Below are 24,013 nucleotides of genomic sequence, written 5' to 3'. Positions count from 1 at the left end.
AATCTTGGGGCTGGAGAGATAGCATAGAGGTAAGGCATTTGCCTCGCATGCAGAAGGACAGTGGTTCGAATCCCGGCATCCCCCATATGGTCCCCCGAGCCTGCCAGGAGCGATTTCTTTTTTTTTTTTTTTTTTGGTTTTTGGGTCACACCAGGCAGTGCTCAGGGGTTATTCCTGGCTCCAGGCTCAGAAATTGCTCCTGGCAGGCACGGGGGACCATATGGGACGCCGGGATTCGAACCGATGACCTCCTGCATGAAAGGCAAACGCTTTACCTCCATGCTATCTCTCCGGCCCCGCCAGGAGCGATTTCTGAGCATAGAGCCATGAGTAACCCCTGAGTGCTGCCGGGTGTGACCCAGAAACAAACAAACAAAAAAGAAATCTTATGAAAGGGATCTGAAAACATAGTACAGCAGTAACCTTGCATGCAGCTTACCCCAGTTCTATCGCTGATACCACATATGGTCCCCAGAGCACCACCAGGTATCACTTCTAAGCATGGAGTAAGGAGCACCAGGTACGGTGCAAAGACAACATTTTAAAAGAAAAAGGGAAGGGCCCGGAGAGATAGCACAGCGGCGTTTGCCTTGCAAGCAGCCGATCCAGGACCAAAGGTGGTTGGTTCGAATCCCGGTGCCCCGTATGGTCCCCCGTGCCTGCCAGGAGCTGTTTCTGAGCAGACAGCCAGGCATAACCCCTGAGCACCGCCGCGTGTGGCCCAAAAACCAAAAAAAAAAAAGGAAAGGGAAAAGATGATTATTTGTAACTGCTTCATTTTTGTGTCAGGGATTGACCCTAGGACTCTGTACATGCAAATCATGTGTATATTTTACCACTAAGCATCTCCAGCCTAAATGTATCTTGCTTTATCACTTTTTAGTTCAGACCCTTTCTCATGACTTTGGACTGATACGCAGCTAAAGGGTTCTGGGGACCATATGGGTGCTGAGAATTTAACCTGTGTCAGCTTCATGTAAGGCCTATCCACTGTACTACTGCTCTTGCTCCTTTTCCATGGTGTTAAAGAGGCTACTGATTGCTTCCTTTAAAAAGGTGATCTTGGGGCCGGAGAGATAGCATGGAGGCAGGGTGATTGCCTTGTATGCAAGGACTATGGTAGGAATCCCGGCATCCCATATGGTCCTCCAAGCCTGCCAGGAGCAATTTCTGAGCCTAGAGCCAAGAGGAACCCCTGAGCGCTTCCAGGTGTGACCAAAAAAACAGTAAAAAATAAAAAAATAAAAAGGTGAGATTAGGATTGGAGAGGTACCACAGTGGTAGGACACTTGCCTCATATGTGGTGAATCCAGCACTATATACAGTCCCGAGTACCTCCAGAAGGAACAGAGCCAGGAAGAGAAACTGAACATTAAGGTATAGACCCCCCAAAAGTACCATATTTTTCATACCATAAGATGCGACATCCCCCCAAAAAAGGTGGGGGAAAATGTTTATCTTATGGAACGAATGCTGACTCTAGCAATGAGGAGTTCTTGGGGTTCTCAGAAAACTGTAAGAGTACTCAAAATTTAAACTCTCTCCATTTGTTAAAGAGTCATAATGATTTTTAATGTCACATTGACTGCTGTTCACTTAACATGGTTGAGATATTATTCTGTTATAGTTTATTAAAATATTTTAGTACACCATTTACTTTAGAGATTTTTTCTTTCGGGCCGGAGAGATAGCATGGAGGAAAGACATTTGCCTTGCATGCAGGACGTTGGTTTGAATCCCAGCATCCCATATGGTCCCCTGAACCTGCCAGGAGCGATTTCTGAGCATAAAGCCAGGAGTAACCCCTGAACGCTGCCAGGTGTGACCCCCAAAACAAAACAAAACAAAAAAAAGAATATTTTTTTTCTTGTTTTCCTCGTCTAAAAACTATGTGCATCTTATGGCCAGGTGCGTCTTATAGAGTGAAAAAAAATACAGTAATCTTAGGAGCCCAGGGATATGGCTCAGGGGTAGAATACCTGCCTTCCATGCATGGATTCACAGGTTCAATCACAAGCACCACCTCACAAGCTGAGCGTTGTCCTGGTGGCGCTACCAATTTTGATTTCCAAAGCCTTGTATCCACTTTAGTCCCACATAGTTTAAAATTTTATGTTTAATTTTGGGGCTTTGAGGGCAACAGCCAGTGGTGCTCAGGGGCTACTTCTGGTTGTACTGGGGAATCATATAACTTCCCAGGGAGTGGACTATGTGCAAAACAAGCACCTTGCTCTCCTATACAATCTCTCTGCCACCGTTTCCTTGAAAGATGTATGATAGTTCAGGTGATAGTATAGCAGGTAGGGTGCTTATCTTGGATGTAACTGACCTGGGTTTGATCCCCAGTACCCCATATGGTCCCTTAAGCCCACAAAGAGTGGGGCTCGAGAGATAGCATGGAGGTAAGGTGTTTGCCTTTCATGCAGAAGGTTGGTGGTTCGAATCCCTGCATCCCATATGGTCGCCCGAACTTGCCAGGTCCAATTTCCGAGCGTAGAGCCAGGAGTAACTCCTGAGCACTGCTGGGTGTGACCCAAAAACCAAAGGAAAAAAACAAACAAACAAAAAAGCCCACAAAGAGTGATCCCTAAGCATTGCGCCAGGAGCATGCACTGAACACAACCTGGTGTGACCTTAAAAACAAGGGGAGGGGCTGGCGTGGTGGCGCTTAAGGTAAGCCTTGCCAGCACTAGCCTAGGATGGACCGACTGCGGTTCGATCCCCTGGCGTCCCATATGGTCCCCAAGCCAGGAGCGACTTCTGAGTGCAAAGCCAGGAGTAACCCCTGAGCATTAGCGGGTGTGGCCCAAAAACCAAACCAAACCAAAACAAACAAACAAAAAAAAAACAAGGCGAAATATATGACAGGTTAAAGGAAACTATTATTAAATTTTTCTGATTTCACTTTGATAGGTTTTTGTTTGTTGTTTGTTTGGGGACCACACCCAGCTGTGCTCAGGGTTTACTCCGGGCTCTGTGCTCAGGGGTCATTTCTGGCAGTGTTGGGAGACCATATGGGATGCTGGGATCCAACCCAGGCCAGTTGCATGCAAAGCAAACACCTACCCACTGTGCTGTCCCTCAGACCCCATAATTTCTCTTTAATAGTCTTTATGTTTGACTTTATTAATGTAGTGAAGTCTCAGTATCAAAATAATTTAGCAAAACACATTTACTCCAAAAACAAAAACAACAACCACTTATGGAAAACATTTTCCTTGCTCTAAACCAGGTTTCTCAACTATTTTCCAAACTGTGGCCCTTTTCTGGCCATCCCCCCAACTCCCTATGAAACTCCAATGTCTTTCTCTAACCTCAGAACAGGACCACCTTCCATTTCTGTGACTTTCATCTGTGGCCTCTTTTGAAATATCTTGAATCCCCAAGTCAAGAAACTTTGCTCTAAACACATCCTAGGAGACGGGTAGGTGATTGGTAGGGATCAAGAGGTAACATTATGAGGTTGCAACATCTACACCTGTCAATCACTGTGTTCAGGTCACTTTGACCTTTTTTATTTTTTATTGTTACAATAAATTTAAAACTACTGGGTAATGTCCTTTCCCCAGAGACCAAGACTAAAGAACCAAGGCTTTTAATAGGAAGTAACCCCCTTTCCTGACTAGTTGATTTGTCTATCTCTCAAGTCTTCACTGCCATTTCTACCAATACTTCAGGGAAACAACAACATTGTTATAGGTGCCAGGTAACACTGGCCATTTTTGCCAGACTCACATCTTAGTTTCGTATAATTCTGACTTAGTATAAAATACCCAAATCAAATGATTTATAGTATTTTTGTTTTGTTTTGTTTTGTTTTTTTGGGCCACACCCGGCAGTGCTTAGGGGTTACTCCTGGCTGTCTGCTCAGAAATAGCTCCTGGCAGGTACAGGGGACCCTATGGGACACCGGGATTTGAACCAACCACCTTTGGTCCTGGATCGGCTGCTTGTAAACGCCACTGTGCTATCTCTTCAGGCCCTATAGTAGTATTTTAATAAGAGAACTGTTGTGTTAAAGTTTTTTTTTCCTTTTATTAGTACCTGCAAGCTGAATATGGACAAGTGAGTCAGATATTTTGACTATAGAGCCATATATTCTTGCCCTACTGTTGTCTAGTACAGTGGTTTATATTTTTACACTGTGGACAGGCCACTAGCCCTCTGATTAGAGGTCACCACTGATCTAGGTGACTTTGGATAAGTGACTTAAACTGTAAGACCTTTCCTGGCTTGGTTTCCATATATTATAATCAAGCTGAGAACTATCAGTTCCTTCATGAAAAAAAGCTAATATTTTAATGTTTTCTAATATTCTTTTTTTTTTCTTTTTATGATGTCTAATATTCTTGACACTATAGAAGTGTTTCATTCACATGGATTCATTTAATCCTCTCCACAGTCCTATGAGGTAGGAGCTATTATTATTACTCAGGTAATAAAACAAAACTGAGGCATAGAAAGGGGACAGCTGGTCATGCCAAATAAGAATTCAAATCCAGGCTGATTGCAAAGATCAAGCTTGAAAACCATTGTGCTGTGCAGCCCTTTGTTGAGGTCAGCCATCTCTCCAGATAGAAGTGTGTGTGTGTGTGTGTGTGTGTGTGTGTGTGTGTATTAAGTGTCAACTCTGCCAGTCATTCTGCAAAAATATGTGACCTATATTAGAAATGAACTAGCGATGCTGTAGTTTTTGTTCTTATGAAATTATTTTTCCGTCTTCTACTTGGTAGGGTTAAATTTTATGGATTCTATTTTCACCTGAGTTCAAAAAACATTGTTCTAGATGGTCTTCGATTGAATTGAACAGAATTTAATGGTGAAATTCTGAAGCAAAGATATGTCACAATAGCTTCAATTTGAATTCATATTTAACCTCCAAAGTACTTTTGGAATCTTTTAGCAATCAAATCAAGAAAGCAACACTTAAAAGTGATGAACTAGGGCCAGACATATAATACAGGGGTTAAGGCACTTGCCTTGCACACAGCTGACCCAGTTCCATCCCCAGCACTACACATATGATCCTCCAGCATTGCCATAGTGGTTCCTACAGAGGCTAGAGTAAGCCTTCAGCACCACCTATGTGGTCTGCTCCTAGCTGCCCCCCCCCCCAAGGTAATGAATTAAATGCTCTTTCTAGCCTCTGACTTGAAGAGGCCACAAAATCCTCTAACCATCTCTCTCTTCTCTCCCCTCCCTTCACTCTTTCCCCTCCCCTCCCTTCTCTTCTCTTCTCAGTCTCCCTCCCTCCCCCCTCCTCTCTCATTTTGGTTTAGAGGAGGACACCCTCAAGGCATGCCTGGCTCAGGAATCTCTTAGTGGTTCTGAGGACCCTATGTAATGTCCAAGGCCAAACCTGGGTCAGTCTGTGTACAAGGCAAGCATCTTAGCCACTATAATATTGCTGTGGTCCTTTGTCCTGATTTTTAATATACAAATTCAGATTCTTGATATTTTAGATTCTCACCAAATATCGTTTCCTGCTAAATACAAAATTTTAACTAGAGCCTTTTGATTCATTCATTCTTTCATTCTACGTAACTGGAGTGCTCACCATGTGGACCAGTCTAAACTACACAGGTATATTGGTTTAGTAGAGGAAGCAGACCAAAAGCCACTACCTCAAGTGTCCAAAAGACTGGAAACAAAAAGGAGGAATTATCAAGTGTGTTTCTATATAGCATGACCTTTCATAAAGTGTGAACCTGAAATCCTGAAATAGAAACATAAAATTGGAGTAGATGGTATTGCCATTTGTCTTCTCCAAAATAATCAAGTCACTACTTTCAGTTTAACGAATGGAGAAGCACAAATACTTTCTAATTGAAATGATGAGAGAAACTTTTGAAGTTCTCAGCACAGCTAATAGTAAAGAGTTCTTAAAGTTTAATCATTAAAATAAATGTTCCATATAGTACTGCAATTTTTTTTATATATAAACTCTGCATTCTGCTGACAGGCTGTTGGCAGTAGTAAAGGGTTGGCTAAATGAACTCACCATTAGAAAGAGAAATGGGCCCTGGGTTCTTAGGCAAAACTAATACTGCCTCTCTCCAAGTGTTTTCCCCTCACTCTCTGGATTTGGAACTGTGTTGTTGCATGGAGCCACAAGCTGTTTGTAAGAGAGCATTTATTAAACCTGGAAGTCAAGTCCTTTATGAACTCAGCTGTCATTTTGTATTACTGGGTTTTAAAATTTTAAGCAACATGGAAGAAAGGAGGTGGGTGTTTGCTGGGTTTTCTGGGCGGTTTTTATGGTAAATACTAAACTGAAGAGGACTTTCTTTTTTTCTCTGAGCCTTGATTTAGTAACATTAAGGTTAAAGAATTTTGGTAGCAATTTTGGACCTGCTACCATGAAGCAAATGCTCAACCGCCCGCTAAATCAGGTCACGGCATCCTTTTCAAAGGTGCGCTTTTCGGGTCTAAAGTAAGCGGGAGTTCTGCCCATTGTTTGCAGAGGGACCGGGCAGCATTTTTTTTTTTTTTTGTATTTTTTTTTTCCAAAGACCTTTAAAATTTACTAGCGCTTGGGGTTCTTTGGTTCTGCTGTTCCCCGTTCCCGGGTCCCCTGGCTTTTGCCAGTAGAGACCTGCCCTGGGGGTTATTTTGTCCTGGGAGCACAAAACTATTTTCTTTTCTGGAAATAAGTTGACGTCAACTGGAAGCTGTTTTTGGTTGCTTTGTTTCCCGGAGCGTCCAACCCGGCTTACCGCCTCCGGCAAAATGCTAGCAATTCAAAGCAGCTTGCCCAGCAGGAAGGGGAGTTACGGGGGGGGGGGCGGGGGTTGTACCCCGCCACCGATAGAAATGGGGAGACCTAGGGAGCGCCTCAGCTTCTGGGCTAGAGCGTGGGACTGTGATTCCATTCCCAAGGCCCAGCCAGGAGCGCAGCTCTGAGCCAGATCGGTTCCCTTCCAACCCCTGTGGTCGTGAACTTGCCCTGCACCCCAGCACCGGGGTGTGTGTGTGTGTGTGTGTGTGTGTGTGTGTGTGTGTGTGTGTGTGTGTGTGTGTGTGTGTGTGTGTGTGTGTGTGTGTGTGTCAGCCCTCTGGAAATAACTGTGTGGGAGGGAACTGGTAGGTGCCAGCGAGTCCCCGAGTGCAATGTAGCTGTCCACTGCGGTGGGGTTGCGGAAGGACCAGCAAAACTCACTAACCCTTGCACGCGGGCCCGTGCGTTTGGAACCAAATCCGACGCACCTCGGAGGCGATCCCTGAAGAATGCAATGTCAGGAATTCTCGCCTGCCGGGACGCTTCTGGGCGAAGCACGGCTTGGGATGGGGGAGTTGGGGGGGAGCGAGGGAGTGGTGGAATGAGCGCATTTTCCCACCCCGAGGAGCGGGAGGGATCCCCCCCCCCCCCGGAGGCTGGGACAAGCAGTGACTTGATCACACCTGGCAAGGTTTCCCCCAACACCGCAGGACTCGGCTGCGTCCGGACCGCGGAGGCACGCACGCGGAGGGCGAGGACTGATAGCTGGAAAAGACCGTCGCCAGCTCCCACGGACACTCCCACGCAGCCTCGAGATATAATCTCCCCCCCCTTTTTAAATGTCCTTTTATTTTTAATTGCAAACTGATGGATGGATTTCTATGGATGCGTAAAATGAAAACTTCGGAAGTCAGAGTGGTAGGGTCCCGGAAAGGCGGAGGAGGTCCTCTTGGGGTGCGTGGACACCTTTGACTTGGACACTTAAAGAGTCCAACTGTTGAGAAGTTCGGGGTCCGGAGAGTTAGCACAGCGGTAGGGCATTTATTTGCCTTGCACGCAGCCGACCCAGGACGGACGGTGGTTCGAATCCCGGCATCCCATATGGTCCCCCGACCCTGCCAGGAGCGATTTCTGAGCACAGAGCCGAGTAACCCCTGAGCGCCGATGGATGTGACCCAAAACCAAACCAAACCAAAACAAAAAGTTTGGAGACAAATCCCAGACTGAGTTGGAAAGCTGCTTCGTGGGAGGGTTGGCCTGGCCCGGGAACCAACCTAGGAAGGGGTGAAGGGGAGGAACCTAAGGCGTCGGCTCCCCTAGATTCTGGGACTCAGCAGAACTGACCGGCGCGTCCCTGGCACATCTGGATGCCCCCTTCCCCCAGGCTAAAACTTAGGATGCCGTGGGAACTCGGGGAGGTGGCCCGGGCGGGCGCCGAAGCCAAAGCCTACAGCCCAGGTCTTCCGCGCGGTCCCGGGACCGGGAGGGCAGGAGGCGGCGACGGGAGGACGAGGACGCGCCCGAAGCTAGGGCGCGCCGGGGGCGGGCGTTTGGCTGGAAGTGGGGCTGTGTCTCCTCTGGGAAAGCGGGACCCAGCGAGCTCTTTGGCCGCCTTTCCAGTTTCGGAGGGGCCCGCCCCCGCGCGCCGCAGGCTGCGGCAGCCCCGGGGGCGAACGAATGGCGGTTGGCAAACTTGGAACGGGAGCGCACCGGGGATCGGAATTGCGGGCGGGGGCGGCCGGCACCCAAGTTCACTTTTTTCTTTTTTAGATGTTTTTTTCCCTCCAGTCCGTCCGAATAGCCTTGAAAGACGGGCACCCCTCTAGCTCCGGGCGGAGCGCCTAGCGGGGGGCCACTGCGTCCTGGCGTGCGCTCCAGGGCCAGGGGCGGGATGGGTGAGGGTTGGCACCGAGGCTACTTTGGGTGGGTGGGTGGGCCCCAAAGGTCCTCCCCCCCAGAAAGCCACTTCCTAGAGTCTCCCCTCCCATCCGCCCCTCCCAGTTTTGCTCCCTCGCACCTACCCAGCTAGCTAGCTACCTACCTAGCTACCCACCCCTGGCTGGCTGGACCGGCGCGGACTTGCCCTAGCCTAGACCTACGGGGAGCGCCTCGGGCCCTTAATGACAGCTTCTAGGCGGCTGTTGGAAAAGTCGCGAGGGATGAGGCGGACTCGGGGCGTGTTCCGCCGCTTGGCCAGAGTCGGGGAAGGAGCTGGGAGCCGCGCGGCTGGCCCCAGGCCCCCGCGCCTCGCCGCCAGCAAGTAGGTGGGGGAGCCGCCGCCGCCGCCAGCCCCATCATCCCGCTCCCAAGCCTCGCCCGCCCGCCGCGCGCCCTGGCCGCGGGCGCAGAGAGGGTGCGGGGCCTCGCCCGCCGAGCCTTGCCGCGCCGTGCCTCCTCCGCCCACCCCGCTCATTAACCTGCTGGCTCCTTTCACTCCGCTCCGCTCCGCTCCGCTCCGGGCGGCCGCAGACACGACCCGGCCCGGCCCGGCCCGGCCCTTCTATTCCAGCGAGCGAGCCAGCAGTCAAGCCAGCCATCCCCGCGCGGCCCGCCGCCTCGAACCCCCGGCTCCGGGGGTGCCATGAGGGGCCGGCGGAAGGGGCACCGCTCCTCGGGCATTACTTAGAGAAGGAGCTCGTCCTTCCCTTCCAGTGTCTGTCTCTGTCTCCTTCTCTCCCGCCCGGGCCCGCGCGCCACGCCGCCAGAGGGTAAGTCGGGAGTGCTCCCCAGCCACCCCGTCGCGCAGTGCTCTCCCCTGCTCTCCCCGCGGCTCCTGCAAAGTTTTCTGGGACGTCGAGAGGGGTAGGGGTCCAGAGCCGAGGAAGCTCTTTGCGATCGCTGTCTGAAGTTCCCCCGCATTTGCACTCCCCTCCTCGCCTCTCCGGAGGGGCCCCTGCTGTATCCCCGCCCGGCGCGCGCGCTGCCGCGGCCCCTCCGGAGCCAAGTTGCCAATCGGGAGCGCGGCTCCTTTAAGAGCCCGGCGGTGCCTCCCGGTAGCTGAAGGTCATTAAACACAAAAGCGCCGGGCGCTGCGGGCCAATATAGCGCATGCGCCCTGCCCGCGGACTGGCAGCAAGAGAGAGGGAGAGAGAGAGGGAGAGCGAGAGAGCGACGGCGGCAGGCAGGCAGGCAGGCAATATGGCGAGAATGCCTGGCAGCGGCGGGGACTGGAACCCGGGCAGCGCGGGCGCCGAGAACAATGGGGAGCGGGGCGGCGAGGGCGAGCGCGGACGCCGGGGCCAGCAGCAGCAGCAGCAGCAGCAGCAGCAGCAGCAGCAGCAGCAGCTGCACGGCCGGCCGCACTATTGCAGCGCGGGCGAGGAAGAAGAGGAGGAGGAGGAGGAGGAGGAGGAGGAGGACGAGATCCAGGAGGTGCAGATAACGGGGGACGAGGAGGAGGAGGAGGAGGAGGAAGAGGACGGAGGTGGGGGGCTGGAGGAGGAGGAGGAGGAGGAGGAGGAAGAGATGGGGCTGGACTGGGACGACGGCTCCCCGGAGCCCCAGGAGGACTCGGCGGGAGAGGACCTGGCGCCCGAGCCGGTGCACAGGATCCAGATGGACCCGAGCGCCCCGCTGGAGCCCGAGGCGCCGCCGCGCTTGCTGGCGCCCCGGGCTCGCGGGGGGCCGCGGCGGGCGTCCCCCCGGCCGCAGGGGGGGCCCGGGGCCGCCTTGGCCGCCGCCTTGCCGGAGCCCGACCCCGACCGCGACCCCGACGGGCTGCTGCAGCTGCCGCGGCCCGAGCGGGCCCGGCTGAGCGAGAACACGCGGCTGGCCACCCGCTACGCCGTGCGCATCTTCCGCGAGTACCTGAGCGAGAAGGCGCAGAGCCCCGACTTCGAGAGCCTGGACAAGGGGGCGCTGTGCCGCGTGCTGCGCTCCTTCTACGCCGAGGCCCGCTCCAAGAGCGGCCAGCTGTACAGCAAGTCGTCGCTCATCAGCATCCGCAGCTCGCTCAACCGCTACCTCAACGAGCCGCCCTACTGCCGCACGCTCGACCTCACCAAGGACCCCGAGCTGCGCAGCGCCAACCTCACGCTGGCCGCCGTGATCCGCAAGCTGGAGGAGCAGGGCGCCGGGCCGGTGGTGCAGAAGCAAGCCATCACGCGCGCCGACCTGCGCAAGCTCTACACGTCGAGCGTCTTCAGCAGCAGCACGCCCTTCGGGCTGCTCAACAAGGTCTGGTTCGAGACCTGCATGTACTTCTGCACGCGCGGCCGCGAGAACCAGCGCGAGCTGGAGGAGGACTCCTTCGGGCTGGCGCTGGACGAGGACGGCCGCAAGTTCGTCTACTTCAAGGCCCTGGGGCCCTACCACAAGTCGCGCTCGGCCTCCTGGAGCAAGAAGCGCGCCGAGGGCGGCCCGGGCGGCGGCGGCGGCGCCGGCGACGAGGACAACCTGCCCCGCATGTACGAGACGGGCACCGAGTTCTGCCCCTACGCCAGCTTCGTCAAGTACCTGGCCAAGCGCAACCCGCTCTGCAAGGCCTTCTTCCAGCGGCCCCGGGACCACTGCAGCGAGGGCGACGTGACCTGGTACGAGAACAAAGCCATCGGCAAGAACCTGCTGGGCACCCGCATGCAGATGCTCTCCAAGGCGGCCAAGCTCTCCAAGACCTACACCAACCACTGCATCGGCGCCGTCTCCATCGCCACGCTCAACAGCATCGCGGGCATCGGCACCAAGCTGGGCGCGCCCGCCCCGCCGGGCTGCTGCCCCGCCGAAGCTCCCAACGGGGCCGCCCGGCACCACCCCCATCACCACCACCACCACCACCACCACCACCCCGCCCTGCCCTCCCACCAGCACCCGCACCCACACCAACACCGCCCCCCGCCGCCGCCTCCCTCGCTGGGCGCCACCTATCTGCTCCCCAAAGACCGCAGCCCCGGCGGGCCCGACGTGAAGCCCGAGGTCGCGCCCAAGCGCGCCCTGTACGAGTCGGGGGCGTTCGGGCCCGGGGAGCTCTGCGGCCCTTCTTCCCCCAAAAGACGTTGCGTCCGCCCCTCGGAACCCCTGGACGCGGTGGTGGTGGTTTCCGTGAAACACGACCCCCTGCCTCTCCTGCCAGAAGCCAATGGGCACCGAAGCACCAATTCTCCCACCATAGTTTCACCTGCTATTGTTTCCCCCACCCAGGTAACCGAACCACACTCTATGCATGAAATGTTTTCTCTGCTGGCTCCCGGCGCCTGACTTGGGGGGGGGGGGGCCCAAGCTGATCTGGGTTGGTTGGGTTGGGGGCCTTGGGGTCGGGGTGGGAGTTTAAAAAGTAGCAACGGACTTGCTTTCTCCCATAGAAGCGTAATGAACGGTCTTGGTGCTTTTCAGGAAAGTTTACACCTAAGCTTGAAAGATTTAAGAGGGCCTGCCACTTAATCAGTGGCTGCTCCGCGGTAATGCTGAGAAACTTCAAAGTTCACAGAACAAAAAAGCTCAGCTCCTGCACTCTCTCTCCATGGAATGCAGGAGTTTGAGGAGGCCAAAGAAGAGGGCAGGAATACTGTACTTTCGCATGAAAACAAACTGTCACTCAAAAGATACTCGAATAAAGTAACTATTTAAATACTCTACTCCATGTTTGCTTTAACTGAAGGAGGGAGAAAAAGTCAAAAGTTATTTTAGAAAAAAGCTGCGGACTCCACTTCCTGTAAGGGGGTGGGAGTGGAGAAGCTGACATTTGCCTTTGTGGGGCCAATTTACACTATAATATGTAGTGGAAACTCTGGTGAGTTTCCATAAACTAAAGTCACTTGTATAATCCTAGATGGAAACATGGTGTCTGCTCGACCAGTCACTGTGCTTGGCATGTGGGGCCCACATTGGGAGCACTGACAAGGTGTCTGTCCCCGACCCCTTGGATTTCACATCTGGGGGCAGAAAAAGACTTTCCAAGAGAGATCACAGGCAGCAGCATGGTTGAGCGACCAGAGACCAAAAGGAGTTTAAGCCCATTAGCTTGGCCACCTTGAGAAAATCATTTCAGCTCTCTGGTCTCAGAAGTGTCTTAAAGAAAGAAACGTAAGGGAGCAGTTTCAACCTTAAAAATGACTTAGTTATAAGCATTGCCAACTTCTAGACTGAGATTGGGGGCTCAAGTAGATGTGGCTTGTCTGATTTTTTTCTGGCGTAACCTATTTGTCTTATTAAAGTCCTATTTATTTTTTGGCTGCTCTTCTCTAGGAGCCAGAAAGCAGAGGTCTCTGGGGACTCTGCTCTATTCTGCAGGCAGGAGTAGCCACTGGAGGTTTTACAACTTTGACCTCCCTACCATCAAGCAGAAGTAGGAATTTCAACTGTAAGCCTGGAGGTGTAGTGCAGGCCCTTCAAGGAACAGATGTCAGGTACCTCTGTGCATTTTCCAAAGTGGAAATTCCAGTTCTGGACTAACTGACCCTTTCAAATCAGCAAGCCTCAAGGCCAGCGGAGAAAGGTCTGTGAATGGTAATGCTTTGAATTACTCAGGATTGTAGGCTCTGTGGCCTTCTGTACTCCAAATGTGCACAGTATATTTCTGAGAGCAAGAGGTTGTTGTAGGGAATTTTAGGGATGGAGTGGAGAATTCGGTTGAGAGAATTTAGGTTTGCTTTCTTACAGAATCAAAAAGTTCATTAGTTTTCTGATAAAGTATATACCCATAAAAATGTTCTGGTTGATAGGACCTACTTGATTAAAAGTTAAAAGTCGACTAAAAGCATTGAACCACAAATGTATCTGCTTGGAATAATGATAAAACCATTTGTCTACTGCTAACTGTCCACTGATTCTGGACTCCAGTGTCACCAAATGATAATTGGAGGGAGATGTGTCTAAGATGGGTTGGGGTCTGGTTGGTAGGATTGGTTTGGTTCTAATGAAAAGTATTGTTCTTTCGCAGTCCTTTCTTTCAATGGTGATTGAGGTTTCTTAAAACCTGAATTCTGAATTTTATACTTTTCTTGAGTTGTCAAGTAAATTCCAAGTTCAGTATAGATTTGCATGATTAGATGTTGGTTATTTTTATTATGATTGCCAAAGATTATCTTAGCAGAGACTTTTGTAATTAAATCACTGCATTTATTAGTCAGCTTTCCCACTTATTTTAGAGTGGAATTTTTTTTTTCCTTTAAGATTAAGGTGTTTAAAAGAACTCTAATAACTTTGCCTGTAGAAGGTGCTTTCTGAAGTATTCAATGGATATGTAAGAGAAAAGCTGATATTAAATTTGTCTCTATTAAAATTAGTGAAAAGATTGAGGAACAGGCTTTGCCTGGGGATTTATGACCAGTTGGGGTTACTGGCCCAGAGGGTTTGTTTTAGTTCATCAACTCCTCTAGCTGGTCATTAATCTCCAGGAAATGCCTCCATGTACCTTGAGTCTCAGTTATTAATACTTAATTATAAACAAACTAACCTTCATAGCCACTAGACCTTATCAAGTGGTGTTGTACCAAATACCGTTACTGACTACCCTATTCTATATTTTTCAGTAACAAACACTGATATTTTTTATTTGCTTCTTACACTGTCAGTTTCTCAGAAAATGAAGTGCCCAATACTTAAAATGCATTTTATTCTCTTCTTCGGACATTAAATGTTTTACTTAAGGGATTGGTTGCAAAATGAATGCACTCAGTAATGAACAGAGATGAGGGGTTTGTCTCTTTTCTTTTGTAAAGTGCCTAACCTTTGTTAGTGTGGAGTTTTGGGGTTGGGGGGAGGGCCATGAAGTGGAAGGAAAGAAGGTTGTGATGGTAAGGTTGTAATGGCTGCTTAAACTCGGGTTTCTGGGCAGTTTGGGTCCTGAGGTTAATTCTCTTAAATGACTGTTTCACAGTAAAAGATAGTTTTAGTTCCCTCTGCTGACCCCTGCCTCAACCCTCCCTCTGTAGATGTGATCTCAGAAGATTCAGTGGTTGTGATAGGTGGAGAAAGTATTGTCCATTTTAAAGATTCGGTGCCATATCTTATGTCTTCATAGCTAGGCTCTTTTATTAAATCAAGAAAAAGCACTTTAGGGCCAGAGAGATTGTACAGTGGGCAGGGCACTTCTCTTGAATGAAACTGAAAAGTGCTTGATCATCTGCATTCCAATGCTGGGAGCCAAGAGTAACCCCTGAGCACCACTAGGTTGTTGTTCTCCATCTCCCCAAAAGAAATGCAGTATTTTTCCCACTTCCAGGAACAGTCTTTGTCACACAGTCTATCATTCATAGAAATGGTATGTTAATAGGAGTTGTGATGGTTTTGTTAATTTGTTGTTGTTGTTGCTGTTTTGGGATCACACTTGTCAGTGCTTAGGGCTTGCTTACTCAGGAGTCACTTCTTTCAGTACTCAGGAGCTTTATAAAGTGGAAGGGCCTGGCTACATGCAAGGCACAAGCCCTACTTGCTACTCTATCACTCTGGCTCCTGTTGAAGTTTTTATAGACTGTCTCCTTTAATACCAAATAAAACTGAAAATTAGCTCCCTTAAATGTACTTAGCTTGTGATAAATGTGCCTTTACTTGCATTCCACTCACTTGGCCCCAACTCGGATTATTTCCAGAAACACTTTTAAGGAATTGTGTAAGTCGGAAATGCATTAGTGGGAAGATCCTGGGACTGGTGGTGCATATTCATCGCTGGAGTTTTATTTTCTTTATTAGGGAGGCAGAGTTGGCCCTTTAAAGCACCCGCAAATTAGAGTGGCCTCCCTGTGAGTTCACACAGTTGTGCATGACCTTACCTTTGAAGAGAAGTCACATTGCTAACAGTTCAGAAAACCAGTCTTTACACTGATGATATCGTGTGGGAAGGGAGAAAGAATATTCCATCTCCCTGTTAGGAAAAAAAAAAAACCCATGCATTCCTTATATTGAAATAATCACCGTATGCTCAGTTGGAAGACTAGGCAGGTAGGAACAAGTTTTTGTTTGGGGGCAACACCAGGCAATGCTCTAGGGTTATTGTAATCTCTGCTCTCAATCAGGAATCATTCCAGGTGATGATCAGGAAGCAAAGTGGGATGCTGGGGATTGCCACGTGCAAGGCAAATGCCCTATCCAAGATGCTATCTCTTGGGCACTTAAAAGGAACAGTGTTTAACAATGATAGCAATGTTGACAAGATTTTTTTGCTGTGACTTGTTGAGGCTTTAAGTAATAGTCACTTGGTTTAAAACGGGTCCTTTCCTGATTTTTTTTTCTACTAGTGTAGCTGTATTTCTTACTCTACTGTGGAAGTGTTTGTCCTTTATAGAAAGTTCAGATTGATAGAAAAACAAAACTTTGTATTTATTGGTGTTCTAAAGATGCTGAATTCAGTACAGATACTATTCCTTAAATCTGTCTGCAAGCACTAGATTCAGTGAAGGCAAGATTTGGTGCTTTCCCTCTGGGGATTTGTAGAAAATGTGGAGGTAACTTAAAGGTGAAGTTGTGGGGCTGGAGGGTACAGAGGGTAGTGCATTTGCCTTGCACACTGTAGACATATTGGACAGCATCCAATATTCTGAGCAATACCAGGAATAATTCTGGAGTGCAGATCCAGAAGTAACTTCTGAGCATCCCCGGATATGATCCCAAAACAAAACAAAAAATTATGAAGGGTTAAGGTACTTGCATGAAACTCACCCGATTCAACATTTCATGGTCACTTGAGCATCACTGGGTGGAACCCACTCCCTTTACCACCACCCCCAAATAAAACAAAACAAAACGGAACCTTTGTTTGATTAAGTAAATATGACAGAGGAAACAGATGTGCTATTAAAGTTTTAGACTCTGAAGTTTTAAATTCTTTGGATTTTCAATTTGATAAAAATTTTCTATTGCCATCCAGAGAAAGGATGTCTTTATAACAGAATGAACTTTTATATGGTCTAGAAATAAATGAGTGTTTAAGCCTTTTGAGATAGTTCACACTATCAAGGCCTTGGGCTGATATTAAACCTGCATATGAGGTTGTATAACCTAAGGCCCAGGGCTATAAAGCAGTCAGTAGACCACAGGGTAAATCTACACTGACTGCAGGAGGCCACACCTAATTAAGATGTGTTTTCAGATTTTCAGTAATTTTCAATGTCCTTTTGTTCTACCCCTTCCTAACAGTCCTACTTCCTTTCAGTTTAGAATTTTACAACCTGACTGAGTCTGTACTTTCTCCCCTAAAAGATACATTCATATATGACAGCAACATTTTATTAGTGCCAAAAATTGTGTTTGTTTGATTTTAGTTGTTAGATCATATTCCAAACTTTGTTCAAGTGTTGGGTGCCAGTTTTCAAAACTGAGGAAGATAGGTTCCAAAGAGATAGCATGGAGGTAGCGCTTTTGCCTTGCATGCAGAAGGATGGTGGTTCGAATCCTGGCATCCCATATGGGGTCCCTTGAGCCTGTCAGGAGTGATTTCTGAGTGTAGAGCCAGGAGTAACTCCTGAGCACTGTCGGGTGTGACACCCCCTCCAAAAAAAAGATTAAAAAACTGAGGAAGATAGAAATATCATACACTATTGCAGGCCTAGAGTTTAAACAATTTAATTGATGCATTTTGCTTTGGAAAACCCAGTAGGAGTCCCCCGCACCTTCCTCCCCCTGCCCCCCAGAATCCTCCAATGTTCTGAGATTTGCAGTTGATGTTTCATGATTCTAAACAGGGATTCTGCTTTTGTTGACTATCCATGGGGTAATAAGCCTTGAGTGGTACTAGTGTTTGGGATGCAGCATTGTCCCAAAGACCCACTAAGGAGCATTGTGAGAATAAGAAAGATCTCTCCGTTTATATAATCTGGGAAATTATGGGGAGTCCTAAGGGAAAGTTCTGGAGAGCTGCCAGGAGCTCAGTCATTCTCACTTCACTACCCTTTTCTTTCTCTGCTTCCCCACCCTCTAGCCCCCTCTCCACTTAAATCTAGACATTTGAAAATCATCTTTCTAATGCAGACTTTCTTTGGGGAGTATCTACCCTCATTTATTCTTCACATACTACTTTTTCCTCAGCACCTGGGCAGTGAACACTAGTTTGGTCTGTTTTGTGAGAAAGGATATTTAAATGTGCTTCCTGAAAAGGCTGACAGATTTAAAAGAGCATTCTGGAGAAAAAAGGAAGAGAAACTCAGAAAGGAACACTGAAGGATGACAGAGATAAATGCTGCTTCACTTATGAGTAATCTAGTTACCGTATTTGGATGTTAGAAGAGTTTCAAAGATCAATTTCTAGGTTTACTCCATTTCCCCAGTTCATCCTCAAGTTTTACTGTTCAGTCTTCATTCTACACCTCAGTACTGGAAACAAAGACATATATTAAATATTTGTGTATTAAACATAGATCAATACATATATTTTATTTTTTAGAGCAACTTACGAGAACACTTGTTCAAAGTATAGAAGAGAAAAATCAAGGTAACAAATCACCTTTTTCTTTGAATGACAAAGTATCCTACCTCTGTTTTGCTGTGCTGGTTCCCAGCCTACGGTGTCTCTGGAGAGGCTGAGCAGCCCTGTCGCAGATTCCTTCAGCTGCTACCAGCTCTCCCATAGTCTCCTAACCTTCAGCTTCCTCCTTCCTCACCAGCAGACAGATGGGGATGGTGGTGATACATGCTAAATTAGGGTGCCAGTGTTAAATGAGTGGTCAGAAAGTGTTTCGAAAGCTGACACTTTTAGAGAATGTTTTACCTTGAAAAACTGCTGCTCTGGATGAAAGACTCAGCTCTCAGTCTCTGGTTTTTCTTGTCAAGAGCTTGTTGAGGGTTATATTGGCCCCACTACCATTTCTTCTTTGAGGGTATCCTCTCTCCCAGATAGTAAATCTTGGAGTAACTTGGCCCTGCTCTCTTTCTTATCACAGAGAACCCAAAGTCTGCTGCCTTCTCTTCTTTCTCCTGAGGAGAGTTGTTGGGCCCACACAATGTTGATGTTCAGGAGTGACCCCTGTTGATACTCAGAGGATCAGATGGGGTGCTCATGATGGGAGATTCACTAGGGATGGCAGGATACCTGGTGAGCACCGTAGCCCCTGTATTAGCTTCCCTTCTTTTGAGACAGGCATGTTCCTGGATCAGGTGATTGACTTCCACACCTCTGGGTCTGTCCTGCAAGCCTTAGGAATTTTCTAAGCTAGAATGGGGAAGGAGAAAGCTCTCTAAAGAACATAAGTATTGCTCAAATTCCAGTAGACTCACAAAAGTTAGCTTAGAATGAAACCAGCAACTTTGTACAAGAAAGTAAATTTTATTTGGATGGTTTGTGAGTAGAGGAATAGTCAGAATACTGAAGTTCTTAGAACACCACCAGGGTCCCATAGCAATAACTTTCAGTACGAGCAGTAAGGCCTGTATGTGGCCAGATTCTATGATAAGTACTTATATTTCCCTAATGTATAATTGAACTATAATTTTTAAATATATAATTGGCTTTATTAAATGGTTCATGAATCAAGCAGTATCTGTCGAGCAAGTAGAAAGGAGCTCCCTATAATTTTCTATTGCTTGACTTCTGACTTGGATTCTATATAAAATAGCTATTTCACTTAAAAAAAAAAAAAAAGAGGTATATCGGGGCCGGAGAGATAGCATTAGAGATAAGGCATTTGCCTTGCATGCAGAAGGACGGTAGTTCGAATATCAGCATCCCATATGGTCCCCATGCCTGCCAAGGGCAATTTCTGAGCGCTGAGCCAGGAATAACCCCTTAGCACTGCCAGGTGTGACCCCCCCAAAAAAAAAACAACAAAAAACTGAGGTATACCAATATATGTTCTGAATAGACTGCAGAATCAAAACAATTTGTATTTTTAATGCAGTGTTGCTAATCAGTTAATGACCTCTGTGACTCTTATTGAATTGATTGATAAAATGATCCAGGGATTGTTTGCCCTTCAAATATTATAGCATTTAGCTATTGTAGTCCTTATAAGTTGATGGACTTGTACATTAATTAGTAGTTCATTTGTTTTTTCAAGATTTTACCTTTTATGTACTTAGACATATTTAAAATGATATTCTAGATTTCTGTTGTTATTATATTTGGGCCAAACCCAGCAGTACTCAGGAGATTCCTGACTGCACTCAGAAATTGCTTCTGGAAGTACTTGCAGAGCTATGGGATGCCAGGGATCAAACTCAGGTTAGCTGCATGCAAGGCATGTATCATCTCTCTGGTCCCAATATTCTAGATTTTTAAATGTTTTCTCTATCATCTGAATAAATTACATCTGTTTTGTTCTGGGTGTACCCAGTAGTGCTTAGTGCTTATTTCTGGCTCTATGCTCAGGTATCACTTCTGGCAGTACTAGGGACTATATGGTAGTACTGGAAATTGAATCCATGGCAACTGCTTGCAAGGCAAATGCCAAAATTTTCTCAACTATATCTACAACCCAAATTATCTTTGTTTCTCCTTGTTGACCCAGAACAATTAGCTTACAGATTATTAGTCAGTGAATTGAACTGCAGTTAAAAAAAAAAAATGTGGGCCCGGAGAGATAGCACAGCGGCGTTTGCCTTGCAAGCAGCCGATCCAGGACCTAAGGTGGTTGGTTCGAATCCCGGTGTCCCATATGGTCCCCCGTGCCTGCCAGGAGCTATTTCTGAGCAGACAGCCAGGAGTGACCCCTGAGCACCGCCGGGTGTGGCCCAAAAACCGAAAAAAAAAAAAAAATGTGTTGTTGTGGGGCCGGTGAGGTGGCGCTAGAGGTAAGGTGTCTGACTTGCAAGCGCTAGCCAAGGAAGGACCACAATTCGATCCCCCGGCGTCCCATATGGTCCCCCCAAGCCAGGGGCGATTTCTAAGTGCTTAGCCAAGAGTAACCCCTGAGCATCAAAACAGGTGTGGCCCGAATAAATAAATAAATAAATAAATAAATAAATAAATAAATAAATAAATAAATAAATAATGTGTTGTTGTAAGGCCGGAGCTAGTACAGGGTTGCAGGTACTTACTTGCCTTGCCCACAGCCAACTCCAGACTGACCTCCCAACCCTTACCCACATATGATCCCCCTGATCATCTCCAGGGCTCACTCCTAAGCATTGAACTAGGAATAGCCCCTAAGCACAGCAGCATGTAGCCCAAGGCTCCTCCCAAAAGAAAATCTGAAAAACAAAAACAAAACAAAAAAAAACCAACCTCCCAAAAAATGTTGCTGTAGGACAAGTCTTTAATAAAAATGTACATCAAGGATATTAGAAGACTGATTGTGCTAGTTTCTGTTTACATTTTCTTTCAATTCATTATTCATTCATGCATTCTGTTTTGTTTTGGGGCTGCACACAAGGATGCTCTCGAGTTACTCTAAGGACCGTTTATGATGCTGGAGATTGAGCCCCTGTCTGCCATATGCAGGACAATTATTCTATCTGCTGTACTATTGCTCTGGCTCCATCACACATTGTTTTTTGATCACTTATGGTACACTGTTCATAGTGCTGGTGATTTCACTATTGTCAGACTGATTATATTAGGAGCAAAAGGAGTGATAAAGTTTTACATAAGTCCCACATGTTGTTTTACTTCAAGTTGTTTTACTCTCTTTAGTTTATAAGGGGTTGGTGGGATCACAGATTCCCACAGATTTTGTTCCAACAATGAACTATCTCAGGAGATTTCTTGTCTGCAATTTAAATTTCCCTCCCCACTCCCTTCCTCCCCACTCCCTTTTTCTTTGATGTGCTTTGGGGGGGTTTGCAGTGCTCACCTTTAATTCATGCACATGTATTTTCCAGGCCACACTCTTTTTTTGTAGGGGTTGCTTCTGGGCTTACATACATACTTGCCAGGGGTTGCACTGTGCACTTGTGGTGCTCAAACAATTCTTACTGTTGTTGTTCTTGCCAGGAGTTGCACCTCTTTGTGGTACTTAGGAACACCTGGCACACACGGCTGCAATACGGCTGAAATTATTTATAGTATAAGGATCACAGACAACTGCAGAACTCCCAGACTCACACAGTTGCACCTGGTGTTTCTACTAGGGATTCAAACTCTTGACCATAAGTTTATAAGTTTCGAGCCACTGGACTATTCGTTAGAGGAGCATATTATTAAAGCATTTGCTATGGGACTAAGTCTGTGGCTCAGTGGTAGAGTGCTTGCATGTAGAATTTCTGGCTTCTGTCCCTTGTATCCCCTCCACACACACACCCTACATTTCTTCTGTTTTTGTTTGTTGGCTTAGTATTTATATTGGAGTCACATTCAGCAGTGCTCAGGGATCACTCCTGGGACTGTTCAAGGCATTATATGGACTACCAAAGACCAAAACCCAGATCAGCCTCATGCAAGTACTCTACCCACTGTTCTAGCACTCTGGCCTCATACATCACATATCTTGAATACTTCCTGTGTACAAAGGTATACTTTGGAGGAAAGGAATAGTTGAGAAGTATTTAAGAGAGGACAATAGAGGAAATCCAAGTCAAAAGAGGCTATCATCTCCTTTAATGTGTTGTTGGTTGGTCACCCCTTGGGAGGAAACAGTATATATCACTGTCTAAGAAATGGGACTCAGGCAGTTTGACCAAACTGAAAGATTCAATATTTGAATTTAAAAGCATAAGGAGATTGTGAAGACTCATTAATTCCATGTCAAAGATGTTATCCTTTTCTTTGCTGTGACTTAGAAGTCACCGGTTGGTCTCAAGGTAGGCTCCTATTTTTGTACTCCACTGTGAAATAGGCCATTCCATTTCACTTCCTCTGAATACTCACCAGCTTTAAATCCAGGTTTTTCTGAGATGAACATTTGGGCAAGACCTGAACAAACTTAGAACTGTTTACATTATAGGTTTGGCAAGTAGAGTATTTGCCTTGCATGCTGCTGACCCGGGTTCTAACTCAAACAACCCATATGGTCCACTAAATACCACCAGGAGTAGTTTCTGAGGGCAGAGCCAGGAGTAATCCTTGAGCATCAGCAGGGGTGGCTCCAAAACAAAAACAAAACAAACCCTTTTTACATTTTCATAGCAACTCTTAAGGTGTTCCAACTTCTGTTTATGAGTGGGAGTGGGAGCCAGTAGTACTGAGGACTGAACCCAGGACCTAGTGCCCCCTGTTCAGTGATATCCCCATTCTATTCTGGTTCCTTTGGGGACCACACCCCAAGTTGCTCAAGGCTTTCCCCTGCCTCCATGCTCTAGGTTTACTCATGCTGGGGAGAGGAGAGTGAACTGGAGTTATCTGTATCAAGACAAATTCCTTACTTTCTATACTGTCTTTCAGGACAACCCCCTTTCCTTTGATAATCAAGTTTTCTTCTCCAATTGCAGAAATGAGACCCAACTGTGAGCAGTCAGTGTGCAGGCTAAGTGAGAAAGGTGCTTACCAATTTACAAAGGATTTTTCTGGTTGCATTCTTTGGAGCATTTGTAAAAGTTCTTTCTGGGTTACACAGAAAATCCTTGCCATTGGCATAATTATTCATTCTCTTGGAGAGGCCGATTGAAGCTTGGGAATAGACTCTGGGATGCTTCTGTTATCCCTACACATACTGTTTGAGGAAACTAAAGTGGGAAGTCTGCTTATGAGGAAAAGTGGCCCTCTGGGATGTGAGGCAGTTTCTCAAGTTCCCACAGTTATTGAGACAGAAGTAAGGTTAAAAATCAATCTCCAGGTCCAGACTTAAGGTACAAGACCTCTTTTTAGTGATAGCTAAAGTTAGAAAAATGATGGTTAGGCATTCAACCAAAGAGGGAGAAAGGACAGTAGAGCCACATTGATGGGTGGATCTATCCTTCGAAAACTAAAGGCATCTTAATTTGGTATTTGTGCTTTTGAAAAATGAAGAAACATTCTGGATTAAGATAAAATAGTTTGACCCATTATCAGCACATACTTGAAACACCTGTGGCTAACAGTTGTTAGGGAGATTGGAGGAGTTGGGGAGGGACTCCCCAATGCTTCTGGGGCCACTTGGAGAACACAACACTCTGGTGCTCAGAGGCAGATGACACTAAGGATCAATAGCCCTGGTACATGCCACACATATATGTACTCTAGCCCTTTGAGATTTCTCCCCTGCTCCCTTGGTGGGTGTTGTTTTTTTAAATTTCTTAGTACAAACTTGAGCTTTTCATGGGCCCTCTCTGCAGTTGCTAAGTGTTGCTGGCTTCCCTGGGAATGGCTGCTCCGGGGAGCAGGAGGGACTCTGTTTCTGTGTGTCTCTCACCAGCACATTGAAGACCTTCAATCTTCTACTTCACCTGGGGCACTTAATGAAAAGGAAAAGTGAGCTCAGTTTTGATGCAGAGTTATGACTAGTAAAAGGAACTAATAAAAGTGGCTATAAAGTGCCTGACAAATAGAAAATGTCTAATAATACCAAGGCGCTTTATGGG

General features: G+C 47.3%; 1 protein-coding gene across 2 annotated transcripts in view; it reads left to right on the top strand.

Moving 5' to 3' along the window:
* The first annotated feature begins 9,730 nt into the window (after window positions 1-9,730).
* KCTD1 (potassium channel tetramerization domain containing 1) overlaps window positions 9,731-24,013 on the top strand; it is an 802,770-nt gene continuing 788,487 nt past the window's right edge. For both annotated transcript variants that reach the window (XM_049769550.1, XM_049769549.1), the window contains exon 1: window positions 9,731-11,854. In XM_049769550.1, the coding sequence (XP_049625507.1) occupies window positions 9,767-11,854 (2,088 nt within the window). In that variant the 5' untranslated portion in view covers window positions 9,731-9,766. The remainder of the gene's footprint in view (window positions 11,855-24,013) is intronic.

Source organism: Suncus etruscus, chromosome 3 (genome assembly GCF_024139225.1).
Source record: "Suncus etruscus isolate mSunEtr1 chromosome 3, mSunEtr1.pri.cur, whole genome shotgun sequence".
Lineage (NCBI taxonomy): Eukaryota > Metazoa > Chordata > Mammalia > Eulipotyphla > Soricidae > Suncus > Suncus etruscus.
Note: the sequence above shows the minus strand (reverse complement) of the source record. Positions and strands in the feature narration are given on the sequence as shown.